This window comes from Desmodus rotundus, chromosome 6 (assembly GCF_022682495.2).
Source record: "Desmodus rotundus isolate HL8 chromosome 6, HLdesRot8A.1, whole genome shotgun sequence".
Classification (NCBI taxonomy): Eukaryota; Metazoa; Chordata; class Mammalia; order Chiroptera; family Phyllostomidae; genus Desmodus; species Desmodus rotundus.
Genome location: NC_071392.1, coordinates 114,959,818 through 114,983,250, shown reverse-complemented (window position 1 = coordinate 114,983,250; position 23,433 = coordinate 114,959,818). Strand labels below are relative to the sequence as shown.

Below are 23,433 nucleotides of genomic sequence, written 5' to 3'. Positions count from 1 at the left end.
AGGAGGAGGAAGAGGGCATAATTTGATCATGCTATTTAAAAAGTTGGTCCAAGGATTAAATATACCTTTATTCTTCAGTCAAATTGAGTTGTGTAAAATACTTTCTCATAGGAGGTCTATGGGGGTGGAATTCTGGTGAGCTGATTGAGAGCCAGACCCTCCTCAGGATCCGACAAGGTCTGAAGGTTTGATACGGAGAGACCGGGACTCAGAGACCACCAGGGTCCACAGCTGGTGGGAGCAGAGTTGGTTTCTCAGCCCAGATCTGTCTGATTCTGTGGCCAGTACTCTTCCCAATTGTGGCAAAAGTGAAGGGGGGAAGAGAGAGCTTAAAGAGGGGATCGCCCAGCCACTGTCTCCCAGGGGGCCTGAGATCTCCAGGGGACTGGCACAGGAGCAGCCTGCAGGAAAGCTGAAAGACCTGAGCCCCAAAGCCTGTAGGGTTCCTTCCACCTCCGCCACCATTTCCTCGCCCACTGCAGGCCTCTTTGGAAAGAAACCGCAGGCTGGGGTTTGGGCAAGGCGGGAGCTGCAGGCCGCCTGGAGCTACTGCCTGCCTTTACCTTGCACAATCACCGAGACTCCAGCCCATGCCAGAACCCTTCCTGCCAAGGAACCTCAGCGTATTTTTATCACCTGTGAGCTCATACCCAGCTGACCTTCAGAGCACTGGTCCCCAACCTTTGTGGTACCAGGGACTGATTTCATGGAAGACAATTTTTCCATGGACCAGAGGGTGGGGGGATGATTTTGGGATGATTCAAGCGTATTACGTTCAAGTTCACTTCCTGCTATGCGGCCCAGTTCCTAACAGGCCTGGGCTGGTACTGGTCCACGGCCCGGAGGTTGGGGACACCTGCTTTAGGGGAAAACAGTCCCGGAAAGCCCAAATTTGCCACTCTGGGAAGAGGAGGCCATGTCACTAGTGTCACTGAGCCGTGCCTTCCATGCCCAGTGGAGAGCGAAGCAGGATGTGGTTTCCCAGCAGGAAGCAGTGACCTTTAGCTTCGATGTGGGCCACTGAGGGCCAAGAACAGTCTGCATTCAGAGGCATTCAGTCAGGCATTTGCCAGCAGCCTCCTGCACCAGGCCTGGCATGGGCGGGGTGACAGTGATGAGACAGGACCCCTGCCCTCCAGTGCAGGCTCATACCAGCCAGGTTGCTTGACTCTTGCCCTGTGTTGCCCAGCAGCCCCTCTTTTCTTGGGGATAACAAAGATATCAGTGTAGAGGCTTCCTACTTGAAGCTGAAACTGCAATTAAACTTACAGAGTGCCAAGCATTCATTTAATCTTCTTTGTAAGGCTATGAGGAAGATATTGTAGTGTTCCAAATGAAGGAATCGTTGCACAGAACAGTTAAGTAACTTTCCCAAGGTCACACAGCTAATAAGTGGCAGATCTGGGGTTTGAACCCAGGAATCTACCTCCAGAGTCCGTATTCTGAATCACAGCATTCTACTGGTTGAGAAGCCAAATACCGAGCTTCTAAGGAAGAGGCCAGACTAGAATGAAGGGCTTAGTTCCTTAGGCCTTCTCTCTGTCTCTGCGCATACACTCTGGCCTCAGACTTGCCCAAAAGTGGTTCAGCAAACTGAGCTGAAAGTGGCTTTCAGCCTCACTCATCCCAGCTTCTGCCTCCCACCTGCTCAGAGCCTGCTGAGGAAGCCCACTCCCGATCCCATCCTCAGGCCTGCCACCCCTCGTCCTGCCACAGCCTTGCAGACCTGGAGGGGTTGGCTGTTTGAAAAGTGGGGAGACTGAGGCCAGAGATTCTTCTTAACTCCACATCTTCTTTCTCTAAGCCCCAGGCTCTTAGAATGAGGGCTCCCTTTTCCCCGCATTTCCACTGTGCCCTGGTTCCCTCCTGGCCTACTTCCCTTTATGCATCATTAGAAACGCCGTTCTGGATTTGCCTGCTCCATTAGTCACGTCAGTCCGTCAGGCCTTGCCAGATGCTTTCGGGCTGAGGCTCAGGACCAGCTCCAGTGAAGAAGGGGGCTCACAGTTCCTACATCCCTGCTGTGGGTCCAGCGCTGGGCTAGCTTCTCCCCTGCCCGCTCCCCTCTCTTTACAGCAATACCTGACACAGGTGGTAGTATCCCCACAGGCAGACAGGCCACTAAAGGGACTCATCCAGGGCCACACAGCTGCTGTGTAGCAGGTTAGGCTTCGGGGCTGGGGCACCCAAGCTTGTCACCACTCCACATTCTGCCACCCTTCGGGACCAAGTTGGGCCAAGAGGCCTGATACGCTCGTCTTGTTCTATAGGTGATCCAGGAAAGAAAGTCTGTTCCCTGCCTGGCCAGGAAGCAGTGTGCGCTGGGTAATGAGGGAAGAGGCCAAGCCCATCCTGGTGTTAATGAGGATATTTCTGCCCTAGGGGCTGTGATTCATTTGGCCTATCAAGTCCGACAAGTTTGTAGAAATCTCAGGCCTCCCAAGTCAAGGGAGTAGGTGACCGTGAGGTCATCTGACTTAGTGGGTCTGGAAGGGAGTCCCGGAATGTGTGTTCTCGAGGGAGGGGCTCATACAGACAGTGCCTGGACCAGACCAGGAACCCACTGCTCTCCCGCAAACTGTTTCACGTGAAAGTCTGCCTGTGTGTATTTCTTGGGTGGTGACCAAGAGGCATTATGGAAGCCCTGGAGTCCGGGGCCCAAGGCTCATGTCTCAGCTTAGATGCTGGCTCCCTGGGTGACCCTGGGCAGTCACTTACCCCTCAGGGCCTCTGTTTCCAAGTGTGTCGAATGGGCACAATAGCACCTGCCACCAGGACAGCTGGGAGCATGCTGGAGGTCACAGCTGGAGACGGGGGCTTGTGGGGCCTTCGGGGCTGTGGCTGCTCTTGGGTGCACCACGTGCCAATCCGCTTTGTCTTTTCTTCCAGCCCCTTCATGAATAAGCTTTTTCCAGCCGGCTTCCCAAATCGGCAGTACCAGCTGCTCTTCACGCAGGGCTCCGGGGAGAACAAGGAAGGTCAGCGCTGCCCGCCTTCCCCTGCCTGGGCTGTCTCCCCTATCCACCCCCACCCCACCCCCCCGCCACCCCCACCTTGGTCCCTCTGACATTGGGACTCCTCGGTAGAGCGAATGATGGATGGGGAAGGTGGGCTCTGGGGTCACCCTGCCCGGGTTCACATCCCAGCTCTGCCACTGCCTGCAGAGGGGATTCTGGGTGAGCACCTTTACCTCTCTGAGCCTTGGGTGTTTTTGTGGGGCTTTTTTTTCCCATCTGTAAAATAGAAATGACGATCTGTTACCTCCCTTGGAGGCAAGCTGTTAGGACACAAGTAGGCGATGAACAGAAAGCATCGGCACACTGCCTGGCTGTAGTAAACGCTCGTGGAAGCTGCCCGTCGTGGCTATTTTTATCATGTAACAAGAGTACTTTCAGTGTGATCACTTTCCCACCTAATTTGAAAGGGAGGTTCCATGGATTTTTAAAGATGAAAAGTACGGAGCACTGGGGAGAGCCTGGGCTTTGGAGATTGGTTAGGATGTGTGTGCATGTGCTGGAGCCGGACTGTCAGTGGCTTCACAAAGGGAAGGTGTTTCTCATAACAGTCTGGGCCTGTGAATGTCGCGCTCTCTTCCTGGAGCCTCGCGCATTCTGTCTTGCCCCTAGAGAGCAGCGATTTTGTATGATTATTTTTCGCATCTCTAGTGCGTCTGTGCCCAAGAAATGATTGTTGAATTTTTTTTTTTAAGGCTAAGCTTGCGCCACAGTCTTCAGGGTCCCAGGCCTTACCTGTCCTGCTCTGCCACACTCACTGGCCCTTGGGTCTGGGATGGTGCAGCGTCACCCCAAACCCCCTCCACATGGAAGGAGAGGCAGCTGAACCACAGTCCCATTCGGCAACAGGGAAGCTGGAAAATGTGGCCACGAGCTGGTTGGCCTCATGTCCAAATAAAAGTCATCAGGGTGCTGTTACCACAGAGGAAAGGACAGAAATGGGGCCAACCAGCGGTCTGCTACCCGCTGGGATCTGAACAGAGCGACTGCGCTCTGCTCTGTGGCCCTGAGCAAGGCCCGCCTCTCTGGGCTCCCTGAGTAGGAAACGTGGAAGTGATGGAGACTGGTCTCTCCCACAGGAGCTGACTCAGGGACTCCCTTCTGCTTCTTCTCCAGGCCCCATCTCCTACCTTCTTCCTCCCCTGCTAGTGATTTGGGGCTGCCTGCAGCCTTCTTGATTCCTTTGGTGGCAAAATAGAAAGATTCCTGAAAGTACTGGGACCTTGCTAAAGACCCGGGCTCAGTGGCAGCTGGCACTGATGGAGCGCCCGCTGTGTGCCGGGCACTTTGTAAGGACCATCTCACTTGCTCCCCACAGCAGCCTATCAGGGAGGGGACATGATCCTCATTTTACAGATACAGACTGAAGCTCAGAAAGAGAACTGCCTCCCCCAGTGTCCCCCACCTTTAGGTGCAGCCCCTGTGCTTCCAGCCCCTCCCACTGACCCCGCACACCATAGCAGTAGGCCTGTGTTCTCTCTGAGCTTCCGTTCCCTCTAGGAAAGTGGAGGGGCTGGGGGTGGCTCCCGTGAGCACCCCCTGCCTATGAGCCTCTGACAGTGCCCACAGCCATGCCCTCCTCCGTCCAGGGGCTGACAGGTGGGAGGGGCAGCCCCGCCCCGGGGAGTGGACTTACCCGGCCTCTCTGCCCAGACCTCATCAATTATGAGTTTGACACCAAGGACCTCGTGTGCCTGGGCCTGAGCAGCATCGTGGGCGTCTGGTACCTGCTGAGGAAGGTCAGTAGCCCGGGCCTGGGATGAGGTTCACGGGGGAGCAGTGGGGGACTGGATGGGCAGGGCAAGGGGGCACAGTGGACTGGTCTCACTGCCCTCCTCCCCAGCACTGGATTGCCAACAACCTCTTTGGCCTGGCCTTCTCCCTCAACGGGGTGGAGCTCCTGCACCTGAACAACGTCAGCACCGGCTGCATCCTACTGGGCGGCCTCTTCATCTACGATGTCTTCTGGGTGAGTCTCCACCTTCTCCCTTTCTCGGGCCCAGGCAGGAGTCACCAGGCAGAGGGCTGCAGCTGTGGCCTGGAAGTCAGGGCCCCAGAGAAGGTGCCCCGTGGGCCCAGTTGGCCTCACCCACAAAATGGAGGAGAACGCAGGTCCCCCACTGGCCAGGAGCCCACCCTGTGCCCAATGCCGTCAGCCACCTTCCTCTCTCAGGGTGGCCCTGGCAGGGGTGGTTAATGCTGAGTAACGGGCCAGCACGGGCCCTGAGCGGTGAGGACAGAGGCTGCTGTGGTCTGCACACTCTGGCTACACAGCCCTGGGCCAAGGGGCCTACCGCATTCTCGCCGAGAGGCATTGCTGTGGGATCGTGGTCCACCTTCCTCCAGCCTCAGGCAGCCTCTCCTCCCTTTAGTGGATGATAAAGGAAGGGCATCGCTGGGAGAGGCAGAGCCCTGGACAAACATAGGGTGCCTGGCCTGGGCCATCGGAGGCCTTTTTCTGACTGCTTTGCGTTGCCCCCCTTTGCTGCCCAGAACCAGGAGCCCCGTAGAGTGTCTGTATGACCGGTGTCGGTGGCCACCTATTCTCACCTTCACGTCTGCTCTGGAGCCCCTCCCAGTTCCCTGCCCTCTCCCTGCAGATCCCACACAGCAGGACACTGGGGAGCCTGAGGTCAGCCCTTCTGTCCTACCCAGTCCCTACCTCCTTCCAGACTCTTCTCTTCTCCTTCTAGGTGTTTGGCACCAATGTGATGGTGACAGTGGCCAGGTCCTTTGAGGCACCAATAAAATGTAAGTGACCACCCCCACAGGGGGAGCCCCTCTGCCCCCTCCCCACTGACCCTTCTTCCCCTTGTGGTCCCTGTTTTGGTTATAGCCGTCCCTTAGCTCTTCCCCACACACCTCATGCTCCTCTAAGCTCTCCTCTGTCTCCAGCCTGGTTTCCTTGTCCTCATTGATGCATTGGGCTGTGTTCACACCCAGCCACCCTCTGCCCAAGTGCTGGCCTCCAGCCACTAAGTCACAGAGCAGTGTGCTGTGGGGTGAGCTGGGACGCAAGCGAGCATGGAGACGGTGGCTGAAGCATCTGTGGCAGGGCATGCGGAGGCACTGCAGAAGCGGAGGCCTGACATGCCCCTCGCTGGATCCCTTTGGCACCTGGCTGTTGGGCACTGTCTGTCCCACGTGCCTCATGCTGCTCCAGTCATATTTTCCAGTTTATTTACAGTTTATAAATATTAGAAAACCCAGCTGCAAGCATCTTTAAACAGTGTGGGAGTTCTGCTGTTGCACACGATAGCAAGCCCACTGGTGCAGCGCCTCGGGTGGGTCATTGACCCTTGCTGGAGTCACCAAGGGCCGAGGTGACTTCCTTCCTCCCTCCCCACCATCCTTAGCATGCCTGCCTATCCCTTACACTCATTCCTTCGTGGTCCCAAGCTGGCCGCCACCGTTCCCAGCATTGATTCCTCACGCAGCCATGTCCAGAAGTGGAAAGAGGGAACTTTGTCTCTCTCATCAAAGAGAAATGCTTCTCCCTTCAGCCTCCCTTATATTTCACTGGCCAGAACTGGGTCACAGGCCCAAATCCAAACAGTCATCAGCAAGGGAGATGGGGGAAAGCATGATTAGCTTAGAGCTGAAGCCTTAGACTATTCAGGAGTGAGCTCCTGGGATCAGGAGACCCAAATTAGAAGCCGTCCCACACAGGCATGGCAGGAAAGACGAAGGGGAGGGTCCTGGTGGCAAGGCATGAATAGGGAGTGAGCTCCATGGGAGGCATTGGCTCACAGCAGTCAGAGTGAAGTCAGCCTTGGAGGGTCAGTGAGTAGCTGCCTTTCCCACAGTCCCATTTTCCCCTGCAGCAGACAGGACCTCTCCGTGAGCTGGACGGGGCTCGTGGCCACACTGCTCCTAAAGGTGACGGCCCCAGTTCAGTGGCCCCGAGGAAACAAGTTCTCCCAGCTTTGGCTTAAATAAATGTATGGAGCCTGCCCTGGCCCAGGAGCCAGGCACTCCCGTCAGGGAGACGGAGGGCCAGGATGAATGGGCCTGGGTCACTGTTCTCCCCCGTGCCTCGAGGCCCAGTGTTTGCATTAGCAGCCACCCAGATCCAAGGGTGTCAGATGAGGACGGTTCCCCAGAGCAAGAGACCAGATGCGGGCAAGCCGGGCGATAGGCGTTCCCTACGTGCTTCGGTGGCTGAACCCAGCCCAGGTGTCAGAAGAGCTTCCCTGAGTCATAAAGGATGACTACACATTTAGCAAGCATGCAGGGGCAGTGTGGGCATTTGAAAGGCAGCGTGAGTGCAGCTTCCGCAAGGGGCTAGAAGCGGAAAACTATGAAGGGCCCTGGGAGCAGAGGCTCAGGGAGGGAGTGTGACTGAGTTTTGGGGAGCAGCAGAAAAGAAGCCAGATTGGGGACAGCCAAGGCTATCGTGCCAGGGGTCTTGGACACTCTGCGGTAGGCAGTGATGAGCCGTTGGAAGGCTCTGAACAGGGAAATGGCTCTGCCATAGCTGGCTTCTGGTGCCTAGAATCTGGCTTTCTGGCTGGGGAGAAGGCCAGCTGCCCTCCACTGCAGGAGTAGAGCTCGGAGGTGGTGTGGCAGAGTGGTTAAGCGCACTTGTGTTGAAGTCACTGGACTTGACTTGGACTTGAGTCCCAGATGTGACACTTGTTGGCTGTGAGGCCTTAGGAAAGAGGCTTATCCTGCTTGGACCCTGATTTCCGGATCTGCCCCTGAGAATTGAACGGCTCCAGAACTGAGAGGATTGAAGGAGAAGACCTGTCAATCACTCTGATTGTGCATTCAAAGCAGGAAGAAATCAGCAGGGAAGGGCAGCTATACGCTTATTAGGGAAGCACCAGCTTACCCACAACCCCCAGTGTGCCTCTGCCTACAACCATTGGCTTGAGCTGGGTCACATGACCACCCCAAGCAGCGAGGGAGGTCAGGAATTGAGGGACCAGGTTGTCCTGACTGTGTGTGCCCCACAGCACACCCGATCCATCCCCCGCAGAGGCTGCTGCGTGCACATGGAGTTGGGACTGGGTTAGGAAATGAGGCGTGAGGGGCCAGTTAACGACATGCCGGACCTCTAATTCTCACTGCAGCCCTGCGGGCTCACTTCTGCTGTTGTACCTGTTTCACAGGTGAGAAAACCAAGGCACAGAGCCGTTAAGTCACCTGTGTGGGTCTCGCATCAGAGCCAGGGTTCTGACCCTGGAGCCCACACCTAACTGCTCTTCTGCTCTCAGGGCCCTGAAGGTGATATCCAGTTGGGATGGCTGCCTCTTGCCATAACCAGACCAGAGACACAGGTGTGAGGTGTGTCTCTCAGTCTGCATTTAATCCGAACAAGCCCGCCAGCAGGGTTTCTGAGTGAGAGACGTTCAGCGAGGAATTCGTAGGTGTGGCCTGTTCTCCCGAAGACACAGAAAGAGCCTCTGGCCCAGGCTCCCCTCCTTTCGAACAAACTCCCCTGTCTGTCCGGACCCCCGTCGTACTGAGTCAGAAAGCCGTTAGATGACAGCACTGTGTGGGCTCTTTCATATATTGCACTTGGCTTTAGGGTCGATCCCACTTCACCAGAGGGTTGCGTTGCTATATAACTCGATAAAGTCATTGCGCCTTTGACCTAGATGGTCCTAGCGTCTTCCCCACTCTACCAGCTGTGGTTTCAAGTAAAGACATTGCCCTTCAGCCTCTCAGCATCCTCTCATCTCCTTGTCCGAACCCCCCACCCAGAAATGCGGCTGTGTGAGCTCCCTACAACAGAGGTAGGGGCTGGGGGTCAAAGTAAGCTGGGCTGTCACCAACTCCTCGCCTCCCTGCCTCCCCCTGCAGTGGTGTTTCCCCAGGATCTGCTGGAGAAGGGCCTTGAAGCGGACAACTTCGCCATGCTGGGGCTCGGCGATATCGTCATCCCAGGTGACGGGGCTAGGGTTGGGGGGTTCCCTGGACTGAGGAGCAGCACTGTGAAACAGACAGCCTTACCCCACGGGAAAGGGAGGGAGGAAGGTGACCCCGCATCCCGACCTGGGCTCAGCCCAGGGTTGGCTGAAGGAATCCCCCCAAACATGTGCTCTAGGGCCCCATTCGAGTGCCAGGCCCTGAGCTGGGCGCCAGGGGGAAAGCAGTGAGCAAGAGTATCCTCCCGGAGCTTCTGGCTGGGGTGGACAGACCTCACTCAACAAAAATGAGTGTGTGTGACAGACTGAAACACACTTAAAAAAACAACACTTTTCACGACAGTCTGAAAAGAACCTGACCCCTCTTGCACATCCACTCCTCTCACCGATGTTCCCAAGTGTACAGATGCGCCAGACTGCCCGGGGCCCCTGGTCCTCCCCTCCCAGTGCCGAGAGGGCTCTGGGAAAATGTGCCGGCGTGCATAAATGTGGGGGTACCGTGGGTGTGGGCTCCTGGGTCTGCCCTCTTGGCGGAGGCATATGTGCACACGCTTTCTCGTCTGCACCAGCTGACCCTTGAACCCATTACCAACGTGTGGGTGCTTGTCAGTGCACTTGTGGGAGTGCACGCAGGTGCCCTTGGATGCAGGCCAATCGTGGGCACTCCTCCCTGGGGGCCACAGGGCCTTGCCTCTTCTCGGGGCACCAGCGGCTCAACGACCAGTCAGGAGACTAAGGGCAAAGCTGAGCTGCCACTCAGGGCAGCCGCAGTGGCTGAGGTCTGGGTATTTGTGTCCGCAGATCTGGGCCTGGCGATGGGCCTGTGCACATCCAAAGGGCACACCCGTTCCCTTGGTCCCGGAGGGTTCGAAAGGCCCCAGTGCTTGCTCATAAGAAGGAAATCTTACCTTTTGTGACGGCATGGGCAGAGCTGGAGAGTATTGTGCAAAGTGAAATAAGCCAGCTAGAGAAAGACACGTACCATCCGATCTCACTTACATGTAGCATCTACCAAACAAAAGAAACTAACAGAGGAGACAGACTCATGGATACAGAGCACAGACTAACAGCTGTCAGAGGGGAGTGGGGTTGGGGGACTGGAGGAAAGAAGGGGAAGGGATTAAGCAAAAATGTATGTTTTATATACATACATGTGTATGTGTGTATTATATATAAACATCTATGTTTTATATATATACAAAACACATAGACACAGACAACAGTGTGGTGATTGCCAGGGGGAGGGGTGCGCGATGCCGTGTGCAGAAGATGTTTTGATGAGTTGTACTCCTGAAACCTGTGTGGTTTTGTGAGCCTGTGACACCCTGATAAATTCAATTAGATTGATAGAGAAAAATTACAATAGCTGGGAATAAGGCATAGAAATATGTGCAAAAAAAGAACGTTTGCAACAAATCGAAAGCCAGTTTGTTTTCCACTGCAGGAAGTAATAGCGAGTCTCGTAACCTGGGTGTTGTGATGCTTTCCTTTTGTGATACTTGCATGGTGGTGAGGCGGAGACTTTCTCTCTCGTGCCATCAGGGAAACAGGCTCAGGAGCGAGGGGACTCCCCTAACTTGACACACTGTAAGCAGCGGGGCCAGGACTGGGACCAGGTCCGTCCGACTGCCAAAAAAGGTGACGCTGTCAGAACTGCTGCTGAACAGTCAGTATTACAGCAGTAAGTCCCTCACAACAGCGACCGTTAGCTGAGCACTACGCTCAGTGCTGCTTACACGTCGTCGTCGCCACTCCCGGCAGCCGATGAAGTAGACGGCATTTCCATTTCGCAAATGAAGAGCCCGAGGTTCAAAGAGACTAGGCTGCAGCCGTGGAAACGTAGAGGGTATGGTCTTGAACCCAGGTGTTCCACACCTTGCAGTGCCGTGGGGCAGGGAGACGCGCTTCCCCAGGAAGAGGCAGCTCCAGCAGGCAGGAGAAATTGAGTCCTGTAAAGCATTCGTTCACTCTGCGGGGAGGTCTGTCCCAGGCCCCCACACAGGCTTCCCCGGGGTCCTTGTTGGTTGTAGTCTGGGCCTGAGGCCTTCACGGGACGTCTCTGCAGTTCTGCATGCACCCACATATCTCTAAGTTTTTCAGCAGTCACAGTAAATGGAAGTGAATTGTACCTCACAGAACCCGAGGGCTACTCTTCACTTGGGAGCAGGTTGCTGGAGAGCATCGTTTTGAGGACCAGATGCATCGGGAATAGTGAAAGCTCTTGGCAGAGCTCTGACCCCTGGATCAGTTGGAGAACAGTTGCAGAGTTCAGCCACCAGGGGGCACTAAACTCCCCACTTTGTTTCCAGAAAGGCAGCATTTGTTTGCTGTCCACTCAACCAACTCTCTACTCACACACAGTCTACAGTGGGGACTAACTCATTTCCCTCTTTAAAATTAAGCGTGTGGCCCTGGCTGGTGTGGCTCAGTGGGCTGAGCACCAGCCTGTGAACCGAAAGGTCGCCGGTCTGATTCTCGGTCAGGGCACGAGCCTGGGTTAAAAGCCAGGTCCCTGTTTGGGGGTGTTCAAGAGGTAACCAATCAGTGTTTCACTTGCACATCGATGTTTCTGTCCCTCTCTTTGTCTCTTCTTTCCCCTCTGTAAAAGTAAAATCTTTTAAAAAAATATATAATCAAGCATGTGTTGCTAGTCGGTGCTTCTAATCGGCAAAGAATGTTTTGGTTCTTGAGAGCTTGCTCTCAACTAAATGAGATTCACCTGCTGAGCGCAAAGACCAGTGAGGGAGAGAGACGCAGACTGGCGTGTGTGTGTGCAACATCCAGAGGCCGGAGGGTGTGTCTTAGGGACTCCGAGGCTTCAGGGTGGCGGGTCTGGGTATTGAAGTGCGAATAGGGGTGCAGAGGGTGGACGGATAACCACCCTCTCCTGAGTCCTCGCAGAGCCCCCTAACTGTCTGTTTACTCCTGCTCTTTCTCCCTGCGGGCACCACAGGGGTCTTTTCAAATGCTCTGGAGTCGTTCTCCCACTTAGAGCTCTTCCAGTGTGTCCCCTTGCTCGGGATAGAGACCCAGCTCCTCCTGCCCAGTGGACCCTGCACGGCTGGTGTAGCCCCGCCATCTCCTGTTCTGGGCTGCAGCCTTACCGGCCCACCTTGGCTCCTGCCACATCCCCCAAGCCTTCTTTCCTCAGGACCTTTGCACATGCTGTTCCTTCTCCCTGGCAAGTGTCACTTCCTCAAAGAAGCCCACCCTTCTGCCCCCTCTCCCCCTAGCCTGGGTCTCACCCTGCCACACCTCCTACACCGTCCCAGGATGCTGGAAGCAGCCTCTCACAGTTGCAACCTTACACTGGCCGGTTCTACCCGAACTGCATGCATACCCCGTGCCCCCGTGGCTGAGCTCTGAGGGCGCCGTGGTTCGGCTACCCCTATGGCCTGCAGGGCCTGGTTCCAGCCATGCTCAGTGCACGTTTGGATAGGTGCAGCCAGTGTGACAGTACAGTGCTCCGAGCTGCCAGATCAGCGTGGTCCCAAGCCAAAGCAAACTCCTGGGGACCACACTGTTCTAGGCCAGATGGTAGAGAAACAGGATTTCTGCTGGCAGCTGGCAGTGTTGGCCGCTCCCTTGGCCCCATCGATTGCTCCATGACTGGGAATAGCAGGTTGGGGACCCGGTTGTGTATTGGTCCCTCCCTGGCCCAGGCAGGGGGCACATCTCCTGAAGTGCTGGCTTCCCTGCCACTGTCTAACGCTGGCTTTCTCCCCACAGGAATCTTCATTGCCTTGCTCCTGCGTTTTGACATCAGGTGAGCTACCTAGGACCCCTAACCCTCAGGCCCCATGAGTGAGCGGCCTTCCCCTGGCGGGGTTCTCCAGTGGCTTTCAGGGGCCCAGACCCTGCACCTCCACAGCAGCCAGAGCAATTCTGATTTTATCTGCATTTTGGATTTTGAGGTTCTAAGTGTTCAAAGAACCCATGTGGCCAAAAAAAAAAAAAAAAAGTGAAGACTCACAGGCCAGAGAATTTAAACACACAGCGCTTCTCCCTCTGACCTTGGCAAGTGAACCGACCTTTTCCAGACAGTTTCTCATCCTTACATTAGTGGTAAACAAGAGTTCCTCCCTCAGGAGTATCGAGCGGATCTGGAGAGTGCTGGGCACAGGCTGACCTCAGTAGCTCCCGGGGAAATCCAGCTGCAGTCACGGTCATTATCTTTTTTTTATCAGCCTGGGGTCAGGTCACCATGGCCCAGCTGCTCTGGCCATTCCCCACTCTCTCCTTACGCAGATTTTCAGTCCACTGCAGAAAGTGAAGTGAGCACAAGGGGGAGAGAAAGGGGCCAGCCTGACTCGCCAGTTAAAACACAGGAAAGGTTGCACTTGAGTCAATAATGCACCCTGGCAGCTGGACCTGCCACCAGCAGGTGACATTCAGTCATCGCAGTGGAGGGCTGCCGGGTGTGCACTTGACTTTGAGGCGGTTTATGAACTTCATTTCCTCATGCCCAGTAATTGCAAAAGCAATCATTGTATTGACAGCGATAATGAGAAACTTGGTACCAGCATCACTGACGTCCAGTTCGCACGTGAAACTTAGCCTTTTCCCGCTCGCGTCCATCTGGGTCATTGGCGCAGTGCCACCCTGGACCTCACGAACACAGCCTTTGGAAAGGACCTGGCCAGTTTGTGAGTTGAGGCCCATCTGTGCCAGCCAGCTCTGTTCTTGGCTATTCAGAGGTGACGCAAAGAGAAACCCACAAGAGTCATTGGACTGTTTGCTGGGGACACGTATTCAGCTGCCAGCATCCTCAGAGGCAGAACCTCACTCCCAGCCTGGACTTGCAGGATAAGCAAGCCCTTTAGAGCTGGTTCCAGAATGTGTGCGACATTCCCAAAGGGAGTCAGTTGCACCCCAGGCTTCACAGCAGAATAGCTCTCAATGTGCTTGCAGCTCAAGGCTTAGAAACAGCCAGAGCAAGGGGGTCAGAAGTACTTGTCCACTTCACAAATGTTGCTAGGCATTGTCCCAGGTGCTGGGGACACGCGGAGGCCATGAGCTGGCATGGTAAAGGAAAGTCATGTAATGGCAGTGCCGGGCTGCATGTGACGCAGCTGTTCTGAGGCTGATCTTGGATGAGTCACCTCCAGGAAGTCACTGGCGTTTGCCCGTGCAGTCAGCCAGCATCTGCGCAGTATTCACAACGGGTCACTGAACTATTACTTGCACTGCTTGCATTTAAAAGTTAATAACTTAGCTTTACAGTTTCTCTAAAAGCACGGTCCACCTGTATCAGATTCCCCTGGGTTTTTCCAAAATGTGCACTCTCGGACCTTGCTTCAGACCTGTTAGATCAGGGAATTGGGCCTGAATTCTGGTTTTTGGGTTTGTTTGGTTTTTTTACAAGTTTTCCAGGTGATTTTTATGGTGGCTAGAATCTTAAGCCACTGTGCTAGGTTAGAGCATTTGATATTTAGAACCACCAGAGGGATAGCTGTGGTTTCCCCGTTCTGCAGGTGAGTAAACAGAGGCTGGAGAAGGAAAGTGACATGGCCAAAGACACATAGCAGGGCAGTTCCAGAGGGCACACCCACCCCTGGGCTGTCCCAGCCCAGAGCTCTCAGCCACCTCACAGCCTGCAGGGTCTCTTCCCAGCTGCCCCTCAGAACGGAGGCCTGCATCTAACCCTCCTCCTCTTTCCCCCCACCGCTTCCCTGAAGCTTGAAGAAGAACACCCACACCTACTTCTACACCAGCTTCGCGGCCTACATCTTCGGCCTGGGCCTTACCATCTTCATCATGCACATCTTTAAGCACGCCCAGGTAAGCAGGGCCGCCCTCTGTGTCTCAGGAATGCTGCACTGCGGGTAACAAGGTGTATTTGTCAGATGCAGAGGTAGGCGTTACCCAGAGACGTCAGGGCAAGTGTGTCTGATTACCTTGTCCTGTCACTTGTGGCTGTTGCGAGAAGACCTCCTCTGCTTCAGGCAGCACACTCACGAATGGCAAGAAGGAGGACGAACACTACCAGCCATGCCTCTTGCCCTCATCGAAAGGGCAAAACCACCCTGGCTGGTGTGGTTCAGTGGATTGAGCACCAGCCTGCAAACCAAAAGGTCACTGGTTCGATTCCTGATCAGGGCACATGTCTGAGTTGTGGATCAGGTCCCCAGTAGGAGGCATGCAGAAGGCAGCTGATCGATGTTTCTCTTCCTCTCTTTTTCTCTCCTTTTCCCTCTCTCTAAAATAAATAGGCAGATTTTGCCCATATCTCATGGGCGAGGTCAGTGTCACGTGGCCCCAGCTGCAGGGAGTCTAAGAAAGAGAGGGTGTGACTTCTCAGCCTCTGAGGGGAAGACAGAAGAATGGGGTTGGGGTGGGTGTTGGGTATGTCAGCCCAGTGCCCGCCCTGCCGGATGAGTGATGGAGTATTGAGGCCCCTCCCCCCAACTCCCCAAGCTGACCAGGCTCTGCCTCCTTGTCTCACCAGTGTGGGTATGGAGTTGCCACAGAGTGAATTGGGGTGGGGTGGGGGCCGGGAGCTATTGGCAGTGTGACCCGGAGAGGGGAAGACTGGAGGGCAAAGTAAGCAGACAGCATTACTCTTTACTGGAATAAAAGCACTTCCCGTGTGCCAGGCTTCGCTCGGGACTTCAGGAGGGTCGTTGTTAACAGGTGAGGAAGCTGGAGTTCAGAGGCCAGACAGCAAGTACACGGTGGAGCCGCGATTCAAACCTGTGTCATGGGGAATCTGAGCCCCGAGCTTTGGGGAAGGCAGTGCGGCGGGGGGGCGGGGAGCCCTGGTGGGAATCCAGACCCCTCCGTCTGCTGGCTGCAGGACCCTGGGCAGGCTGCTGGCCTTACACTTGATTTTCCTCATAGGTGGATAAAACCAGGAAATGAGGGTAAATAACAGTAGCCACCTTAGAGTTGCCTGGGGATGAAGTAAGTTAATATAAGTAAAGTGCTTAGAATCATGCTCGTCCCCGGTAGTATTAGCTGTCGGTGTTGTTGCAGTTCCCCGCCCCCCTCCACCCACCAGGGCACCAGCTGCAGAGGAGACACCTTCAGATTAATCACAAGAGCTGTTGAGTAGTTACTCTGTGCCGGCACCGACGTAAACCCTTTCACCTGCTCACTCATTTAGTTATACTATTTACATATCTACAGTACTTATTAGATACTAGCATTATTTTACCGAAGATCCAAGGTCCTCTACCCCATAGGTGAAGAAACCAAGCACCAATGGGAGCCACCTCTCATTGTCTTCTCTAAAACAGCTTTGGGGTCTGTGCAAGCTGAGAGTCACCTGTACTTTGCAAGGAGGTCTCAGGGAGTGACCGAGCCTGGATCGGGAAGGAGCTTAGAGGGCTGTTCTCCAGCTCTCTCCAGCCAGTTCCTTTCAAAGCTCAGAGCCATTCCCCCAGCAGCCACCAGGTGGCAGGCTTGCCTTCTGCCATGGCTAGACACTGAGAGGATTCCTTTGGGAGCTCTTGCACAGCTGGGCAGAGGCAGGAGAGGTGGCCCTCTCCTTGTGGGGGACACTGAAGCTAAGACAGGAAAGGAGACTTTCCTGGGTTACCTAGCAAGTCAAGCTGGGCCCCAATTGGAGCCTGGAGTTCTGTCCCCTGGGCCCAGGCCTGTGCTGCTCCCCAGCAGCAGCCAAGCCATTCTTCCCAGTCATCCCTGTGGGCATCTCCCTAGAAATCTTGGGAAGGAGATCCAGGACAGGGAAGGGGAGCCTGTTCTGTGAAGTCCCTCTCCCTCTTCAAGACACATACAGTCCCAGTGCCAGTGGTTCCCTTGGTAAGGATCTCCTACCTACACGGTCCTCAACCCATTGAATCTCTATCAAAAAGCCACTCTAGCCCTGGCCGGGTGGCTGTTAGTTGAAGCATCATCCCATACACCAAAAGGTTATGGGTTCGATCCCTGGTCGGGGCATATGTGGAAGGCAACAGACCCATGTTTCTCACATCTCTCCCTCCCTCTCCACCCCCCTCACGTTAATAAACATGTCCTGGGGTGAGGATCTTTGAAAAACAAAGCCACTCTAAGCCAGGGGTCTAGAAGCCTTCTAGAACAACCCTCAGAGGTGATCGGGTACTCGCATGGTACAGAGACAGAGGAGTGGTTCAGCTGTGGTCACGGCAAAGCCAAGGCAGGACGAAAAGCCAGGAGTCCCGGCCCCCTGCTCACCAGGGAAGCTTAGGAGAGCTTCCCTGGTGCCTTGAGAGGAAAGAAAATACTAGGCTTGTGTCCTCCTGATAATCACAAACTTGCTGCCTCCCAAGGGAGCCCCTCCCATCAGCTGTGAGCACTGCTTTGGCTGCCTCTCATAAGGTTTGGTGTAGACCTTTGTCACTGTGAGTTCTGTTGCTCTTGACTCAAAGCCTCACTCATAGCAGAGATGTGATGCAGTGGGAGGAGGTCAGCTGCCCAGGTTCAAATCCGAGCTCAACCACTTACAGACAGTCTGTGTTACCTTTGACAAGTTATTGCCCCTGTCTGAAACTCAGATGCTAGTATTTATGCTGTTATTAGATTCCAGGGTAATTTAATGTGATGCTATGGTTCTCAGCCAGAAAAACGTTTGCCAAAGATGATCTGAGTGTCACACTCGGCAGGGCTGTGGACCCCAGTTCGCTGGCTAGGGGCTGGCTTGGCCTTAGGAATAGTGTTTCTTCACCCAGTCATCTCCAATGCATCCTCTTAACTCTGTGAGCATCCACGAAGACACCGTTTGCTCAGTGTTTACCTGGCTCCCTTCCGAGGGCCAGGCATCCAGCCGTGAACAAGACGGCTGTGATGCTGTCTGCACGAGTTCCCAGTCCAGCAGGGGAGAGGCTGCGGTCTGCAGTAGCACAGGGATGTTCTGCTCAGAATTGCTGGAGCACGCTGCGGAGATTTCAGGGGGCCCTGAGAGTGTGTGACAGGAGGTCCTGATTCCATGCGAGGGAAGGCTTCCCCATGGAAGTCACAGCTGAGCTAAGTTCTGAAGGAAGGGGATCTAGGCAGAGGGGGAGGGGCTTCCTCAGGCTGCATCGAGTACACATGCAGGGGTCCTGAGGCTGAAGGTGGCAGGGCCGAAATGAGGCCCGTGTGGTCAGGTGGAGGTAGAGAGGGAAGCTGGGGGCTTCAGGCCGAGAGCCTTGGGGCCATGGAGGGTTGAAGAATGACATCCCACTGAGATGCTACAAGGGAAAAAATGGCTTTAGAGTCTAATGTGCCAGAGTTTTGATCCCCAGTTAACCATTTAACCCTCGAAGGCCTGGGCTGTGCCCTCCCCTCCCAGAGCATCAGCCCCCCTTCCTGTGCACGCAGAAGGCATTCCGGAGGGGTGCACAGATGGACTGAAACAGCCCCTGGGAGGCCTGAGCTTGGGATGCACAGAGGCGCTCCGTGAATAAGCACTCTTGGAACCACTGCTGTCCTCCAAACCCAGGTTCACAAGGCAGCTCAGCGCCGGCTTCGGGCCCAGACCACCTGTGTGTGCTGAATCTGGGAGAGCCAGCGACCAGCTGGGTGACCCCAGGACAGGGCACAGCAAGTGCCCCACCCATCGCATCTATGTCATCAGCTTCGTCATGTTATTGTTTCGGCGTTTCCTGAGGCTTTTGTTAAAAATGCGAACCTCTAGCCCCAGACCTAGGGAAGGAGGGTCTCTGGGAATAGGGCTAAACCAGGAGGTCGCGTGGTAGAACCTAATGTCCTAGGTGACCGAGATGCTGCCAGCTGGACCCCTGAGCACCCTTCATACTTGAGTTTCTTTGGGTTTCTTGCCTTCCCTCCAAGGGAGGGGCAGCCTGGCCTGGGAATCGGGGAGCCCCAGATTCAGACCCAGCCACTGACTGGCTCAGTGAACCTGGTCAGTGCTGTCTCTGTCGTGCCCAGGACAGGGCTGGGGTAATGTTCTACCCAGCACCACCTCACCAGCCCGTGTCCTCTTACAGCCTGCCCTCCTGTACCTGGTCCCTGCCTGCATCGGTTTCCCTGTCCTGGTGGCCCTGGTCAAGGGAGAAGTGACAGAGATGTTCAGGTGAGTGGGGCAGGGACAGACGTTTGCACGGCACGGCCCGCCTAGGCAGCCAGTGGGGCCTGCTGGGGCTGTTCGCACACGTCTCCGGGGAGCATTGTCCCACCACCAGCCTTGCCACCCGCGTGTGGGTGCGTGACCCGTGGGCCCCAGCAAGAACCTTTCTTTGGGCCAGGAGCCAGGGGAGCCAAGGACCTGGGTCTCTCCAGACAGCCCCCACAGCCAAAGGCCAGCTGTCTTGAGAAGGGACTAGCTGGTGTAGAATGCCCCCCACCCCCCAGGCTGCCTCACTCAGGCGTCCTGAGTTGCCATCTACTGTGCCACCGAGTGTGTGACTCCAGGCATGTCCTTCCCCACCCCTCAGCTTTCACGTGGGAGTGAAAAGGGGGGCCTCCAGTGAGGTGGGAGGGGTCCCAGATGAGAAATCAAGTGTGGGTCCCTGTCCAGGCACCTCTGTGCCTGTAACCCACAGTTAGCTGGTTTCTCTCAGTCACGTACATACCCCTTCCCTGTGGCCATGTGGCACACCAGCCACACCCCGGGCACAGCCCCACCCACACTCCAAAGCCTGCGTGACTCTAGCAGGTGTCTGCTCCCCAGCACCACTGACCCCGCCTGCCAGGGACCCAGAAATAGCTGCCAGCTGCAGTTGAAGCTGCCCACTCAGGCCTTCCACCCAGCTCCACCTGCCTGGCCTCCAAGTTGTCCCTGGAGCGCCCGCCAGGGCCTTCTGTGCACCTGGCTGCCTCCAAGGGAACCTGTGACTCACCCCTCCCCCGTACCTGCCCTGCCTAGAGGCCCCAAGCTCCCAGCCTGACTGCCCTTATCTCTTGGCCTGGCAAGGCCTTGGGGACTCTGAGACAAAGCTGCAAGTGAACTTGGTGTCAAATCTGGGGGCGCTTTGGAGGCAGGGGTAAGACCTGATCCCTGAGCTCAGCTCCTGCCCTCACCCTCTGGCTCTCACCCAGTCCAGCCCCAGCCCTGCTGTGTCCACATGGGGTCAAGCTCTGGACCCCAGCTGTGTAGACACTTCACCCCGTCCTTCCGCCCCCACCCTTCAGGAGGTTCTTAGGTTGAAGTGAAAAAGTAGGTGGTCTCTCTCGTCTCTTTCTGTCTCTCCCTAATTCTCCACCCTACCCTTTGCTTTACTTTCCCTTTGTTGGCACTCCCCCTCTCTTTTCAAATAGGCAACACACTTAGGTGGTTCAGAATTCCACGAGCGGGACAACACCCTCAGTGCCCCAGCCACCCCCCAGAGGCCAGCTCTTTCACAGTGTGGCCTCGTTCAGAGACATCTTTGCACCTAAGACCAAGTGTGTGGGTACATGTTGCTGCACCGAAGGTGGCGCTCGGAGCGTCCGCGTCTTGATGTTTCACGCGACAGCGTGTCTGAAGGGCGTTTCCACAGCCCGCAGACCTCTAGCGCCCGCTGCCTCGTGTCCCCTTGTGTCGGCACACCTTTCCTTTCTCACTCTCCGAGTAGCAGTGGCTTCTTCCCAGAGAGCCTCAAAGTGCAGAGAGAGAGACAGACAGACACAGTTCTGCTCCCTGCGCCCGGGAAGAGACGTCTCTGTCCTTTCAGTCTTTCCCTCGCCATCTCTGTTTTCTGTATCTCTATCTGTCTCTCGCAGCTACGAGTCCTCCGCGGAAATCCTGCCTCATACCCCGAGGCTCACCCACTTCCCCACGGTCTCGGGCTCCCCCGCCAGCCTGGCCGACTCCATGCAGCAGAAGCTAGCTGGCCCTCGCCGCCGGCGCCCGCAGAACCCCAGCGCCATGTAATGCCCAGCGGGTGCCCACCTGCCCGCTTCCCCCCACTGCCCCGGGGCCCAAGGTAGGGCAGACACCCCAGCTCCAGTGGACAGGGTAGGGACCGTAGCCAGGGGCAAGCTGCAAGAGGCAGCTCCTCCACAACCCTCAGGCAGGCCAGGGAGCAGGGCAGCCCGGAGCTCAGTGTCCTCACCGATAATGGAGGGCTCTCGTGAGGGAGTGGATGTCAACGGCCCTTGTCATAGAGCGGCAGAGACTGTTACTAGCTGTACATGTATAATCTTGGGCAAGTCACTTTCTTCTTTCAAAGTTTCTCTTTCTTCATCTGTAAGTGGGTGCATTCTGCCTCACAGGGCCGATCTGGTGAGGAAATACGGCTATTGTCCTTGGCGTGAACTCCATTGCTCAATAAGTGGAGCCCATAGTAAGAGTTGAGCCAGGGCGTCCGCCTTCGAGAGTGGCACCTTGCCGCTTGCCAGTAGAGCAACCGCCTCCCGTAGCCTCGTCCTGGCTGCCCCTTTGTTTCCCCACTGTCGCCAGCAGAAGAGTCAGGAAGCCAAAGCCCAGCCTGTCCTCCATGTGCCACTGCCCTGGGCACCGCGGGGCACTGGGAGAGCAGAGCCGCCTGTCTCAGGAGGGCGCACAGTGGGGCGGGTACAAGTCCTGGAGGAGGCTGGGTGGTACGAAGGGTGCTGACGTTCCTCGTGAGCCCAGGGGTTTTCCTGGACAGTGGGATGGCCGGTGGGGCACGAAGATCCTGCTCTCCCGCTCCTCTAAATGTGTTGTTTTTATTGTTTTGTGTGTTTTTTTTGTCAGTTACGAGGAATCAAATCCTAAGGATTCAGCAGCTGTGACAGAACCCAAAGAAGGAACAGAGGCCTCAGCATCAAAGGGGCAGGAGAAGAAGGACAAATGATGTGGCCGCTGCCTGACCCTCGGAGGACCACACCAGGCAGGCAGGGACGGACCAGCACAGGCTTGCACAGGCAGAGGGCGCCAGAGGCCTGGCAACTCTGGGGAGGGGCGGGGGCAGCAGGATCCTGCTACCCGTTTCCCTCTTCCCCTTCTCTGGCCTGTCTCTAGCCTTCCTCTGCCCCTCCCTCCCCATCACCTGAAGGCAAAGGAAGCCCCCAACTTCTCCCACTGCCCCAGGTGCCAGGTGGGAAAAATGGGTCTGATTTTTAGATTTTTGTATTGTGGACTGACTTTGCCTTGTATTAAAAACTCATCCCATTGCCCAGGCAGACCATTGTGCTCCTAGAGGGGTCCTGGGTTCTCTGCACCCAGCATCTCACGTTGGGCCTACTGGCTCTCACCCTCCAACCCAGAAACTCTCCTGTAAGCCTCTTCCTAAGGACTGGACTATCACAACCTGGGAGGAGGCCCTGATCACTGGGCCCCTCTGTCCTGGATACCCACCCAGTGCCTGGCCAGCCTGCCAGCTCAGCACCCCAAGAATGACCTTGGGCCAGCAGAGGGGGCCCATGAGCCCTCCTCTCCCACCAGCCATCCAGTTTTCCTCACCACCATCCTCACAACACCAGGGGGAGCAAGGTCCTTGGCCACGTGCTGGATGTATCACCTCTCCACCCACCCCATCAAGGGAGATGAGGGGTTGGTGCCAAAAGGCTGGCCTCACCTAGCAAAGGGACCAGTGTCTGTAAAGCCAGAGGAGTGGGCAGGGCCTCGTGGTCCCCGGGGAAGAATTTAGATTTTATTCCCGGGTTGGCAGGAGCCAGCCTCCCTGGTCTCATTGTCAACGTGGCTTCAGCTGGAGGGCACCTGGACTCTGTTGCCCTGGAGGCTGAGGCCACATCGCTGTCATTCCCAGGGTTCTTCCAAACATGACTACTGCAAGGCCAAAAGGGTCCTGAACCTAGGAGCCACCTCCCCCCCCCCCACACCGGGGACAATTCTGGTCACAGCACAAGGGCCAGAGCCACTGGAGCAACTGAGGTGGGGAGGGAGCGGCCCAGTACTTCTAAGAGGCCATCCATGCCCAAGGTTTGCAGAAGACAGCAGCCCTGGCCTGCAGGAGAACTCCCGGTGGGTCAGGCGAGGAGTGGGCACAGCCCTCATGCACCTGCCTGGTGTGGGGTGACTGGGTGGAGAAACAGACGGGAGAGGGTGCCCACTGGCCCGAGTCTCAGTCCTTCAACTCCCAGTCCCTTGACCAAGCTTCAGGTTCAAAGACTGTTGATAACAGGGACTTCCAGACAGTTTGGAGGTGCCTAAAAGACAAGGACGAGCTAAGAATCAGAAGTTCTGCGATAAGCTCGCTAGGTATTGAGCTGTTACTTGTACCAGGCACCTCAGTAGAGGATGTCCCTTGGTTCTCACAGTCTTAGGCTTGGGTGATATAATACGAGCCCCATCGTGTAAATGAGAGGGTTGACGCAGCTGGCCCGTAGGCATGGACTTGGCCTCGTGCAATCCGAACCAACTCCCAGAGCTCCCTGAGGACTGCGCAACTCCTTTCCACTTCCTGGGCCTGAGTCACTGTGGCTGGTGTGCTGGGCACCTTTGAGCCAGCCATCCAACTTCTCTGGGCCTAGGATTTTATGGGAAGAAAAGAAAGGGTAGGAAGTGTCAGAGGCCCCTCTCAGCTGGATGGGGGGTGTGGGTTCCTTTCAGGGCCTTCTCGGATCTCTCCCACTCTCCCTGCCTCCAGAGGGAAGGCCGTGTGGTCCTGGAACAAGGCCCCTCTGAGGGCGGCAGATGAGGCAGGCAGCCCAGGCACACAGTGCGGTTGGCTCTGCGGCCCAGGGTCCACAAAGGCCTC

The 23,433-nt window shown here is 56.0% G+C and overlaps 1 protein-coding gene across 6 annotated transcripts in view; it reads left to right on the top strand.

The window, feature by feature from the left end:
• HM13 (histocompatibility minor 13) overlaps positions 1-21,897 on the top strand; it is a 37,887-nt gene extending 15,990 nt beyond the window's left edge. The window contains exons 4-13 of one of the 6 annotated variants that reach the window (XR_002974670.4): positions 2,890-2,978; positions 4,668-4,753; positions 4,858-4,983; positions 5,708-5,765; positions 8,823-8,906; positions 12,617-12,653; positions 14,566-14,668; positions 18,799-18,884; positions 20,513-20,715; positions 21,468-21,897. Coding sequence is in view for 4 of the 6 variants with exons in the window: in XM_045194569.2 (XP_045050504.2) it covers positions 2,890-2,978; positions 4,614-4,753; positions 4,858-4,983; positions 5,708-5,765; positions 8,823-8,906; positions 12,617-12,653; positions 14,566-14,668; positions 18,799-18,884; positions 20,513-20,659; positions 21,468-21,567 (970 nt within the window). In the remaining 2 variants the exon portion in view is untranslated. Of the gene's footprint in view, positions 1-2,889; positions 2,979-4,613; positions 4,754-4,857; positions 4,984-5,707; positions 5,766-8,822; positions 8,907-12,616; positions 12,654-14,565; positions 14,669-18,798; positions 18,885-20,512; positions 20,716-21,467 lie in introns of all 6 variants that reach the window. The other 5 variants (XR_006655276.2, XM_024559152.3, XM_045194569.2 and 2 more) reach the window with 5 other exon arrangements.
• Positions 21,898-23,433: the final 1,536 nt, after the last annotated feature.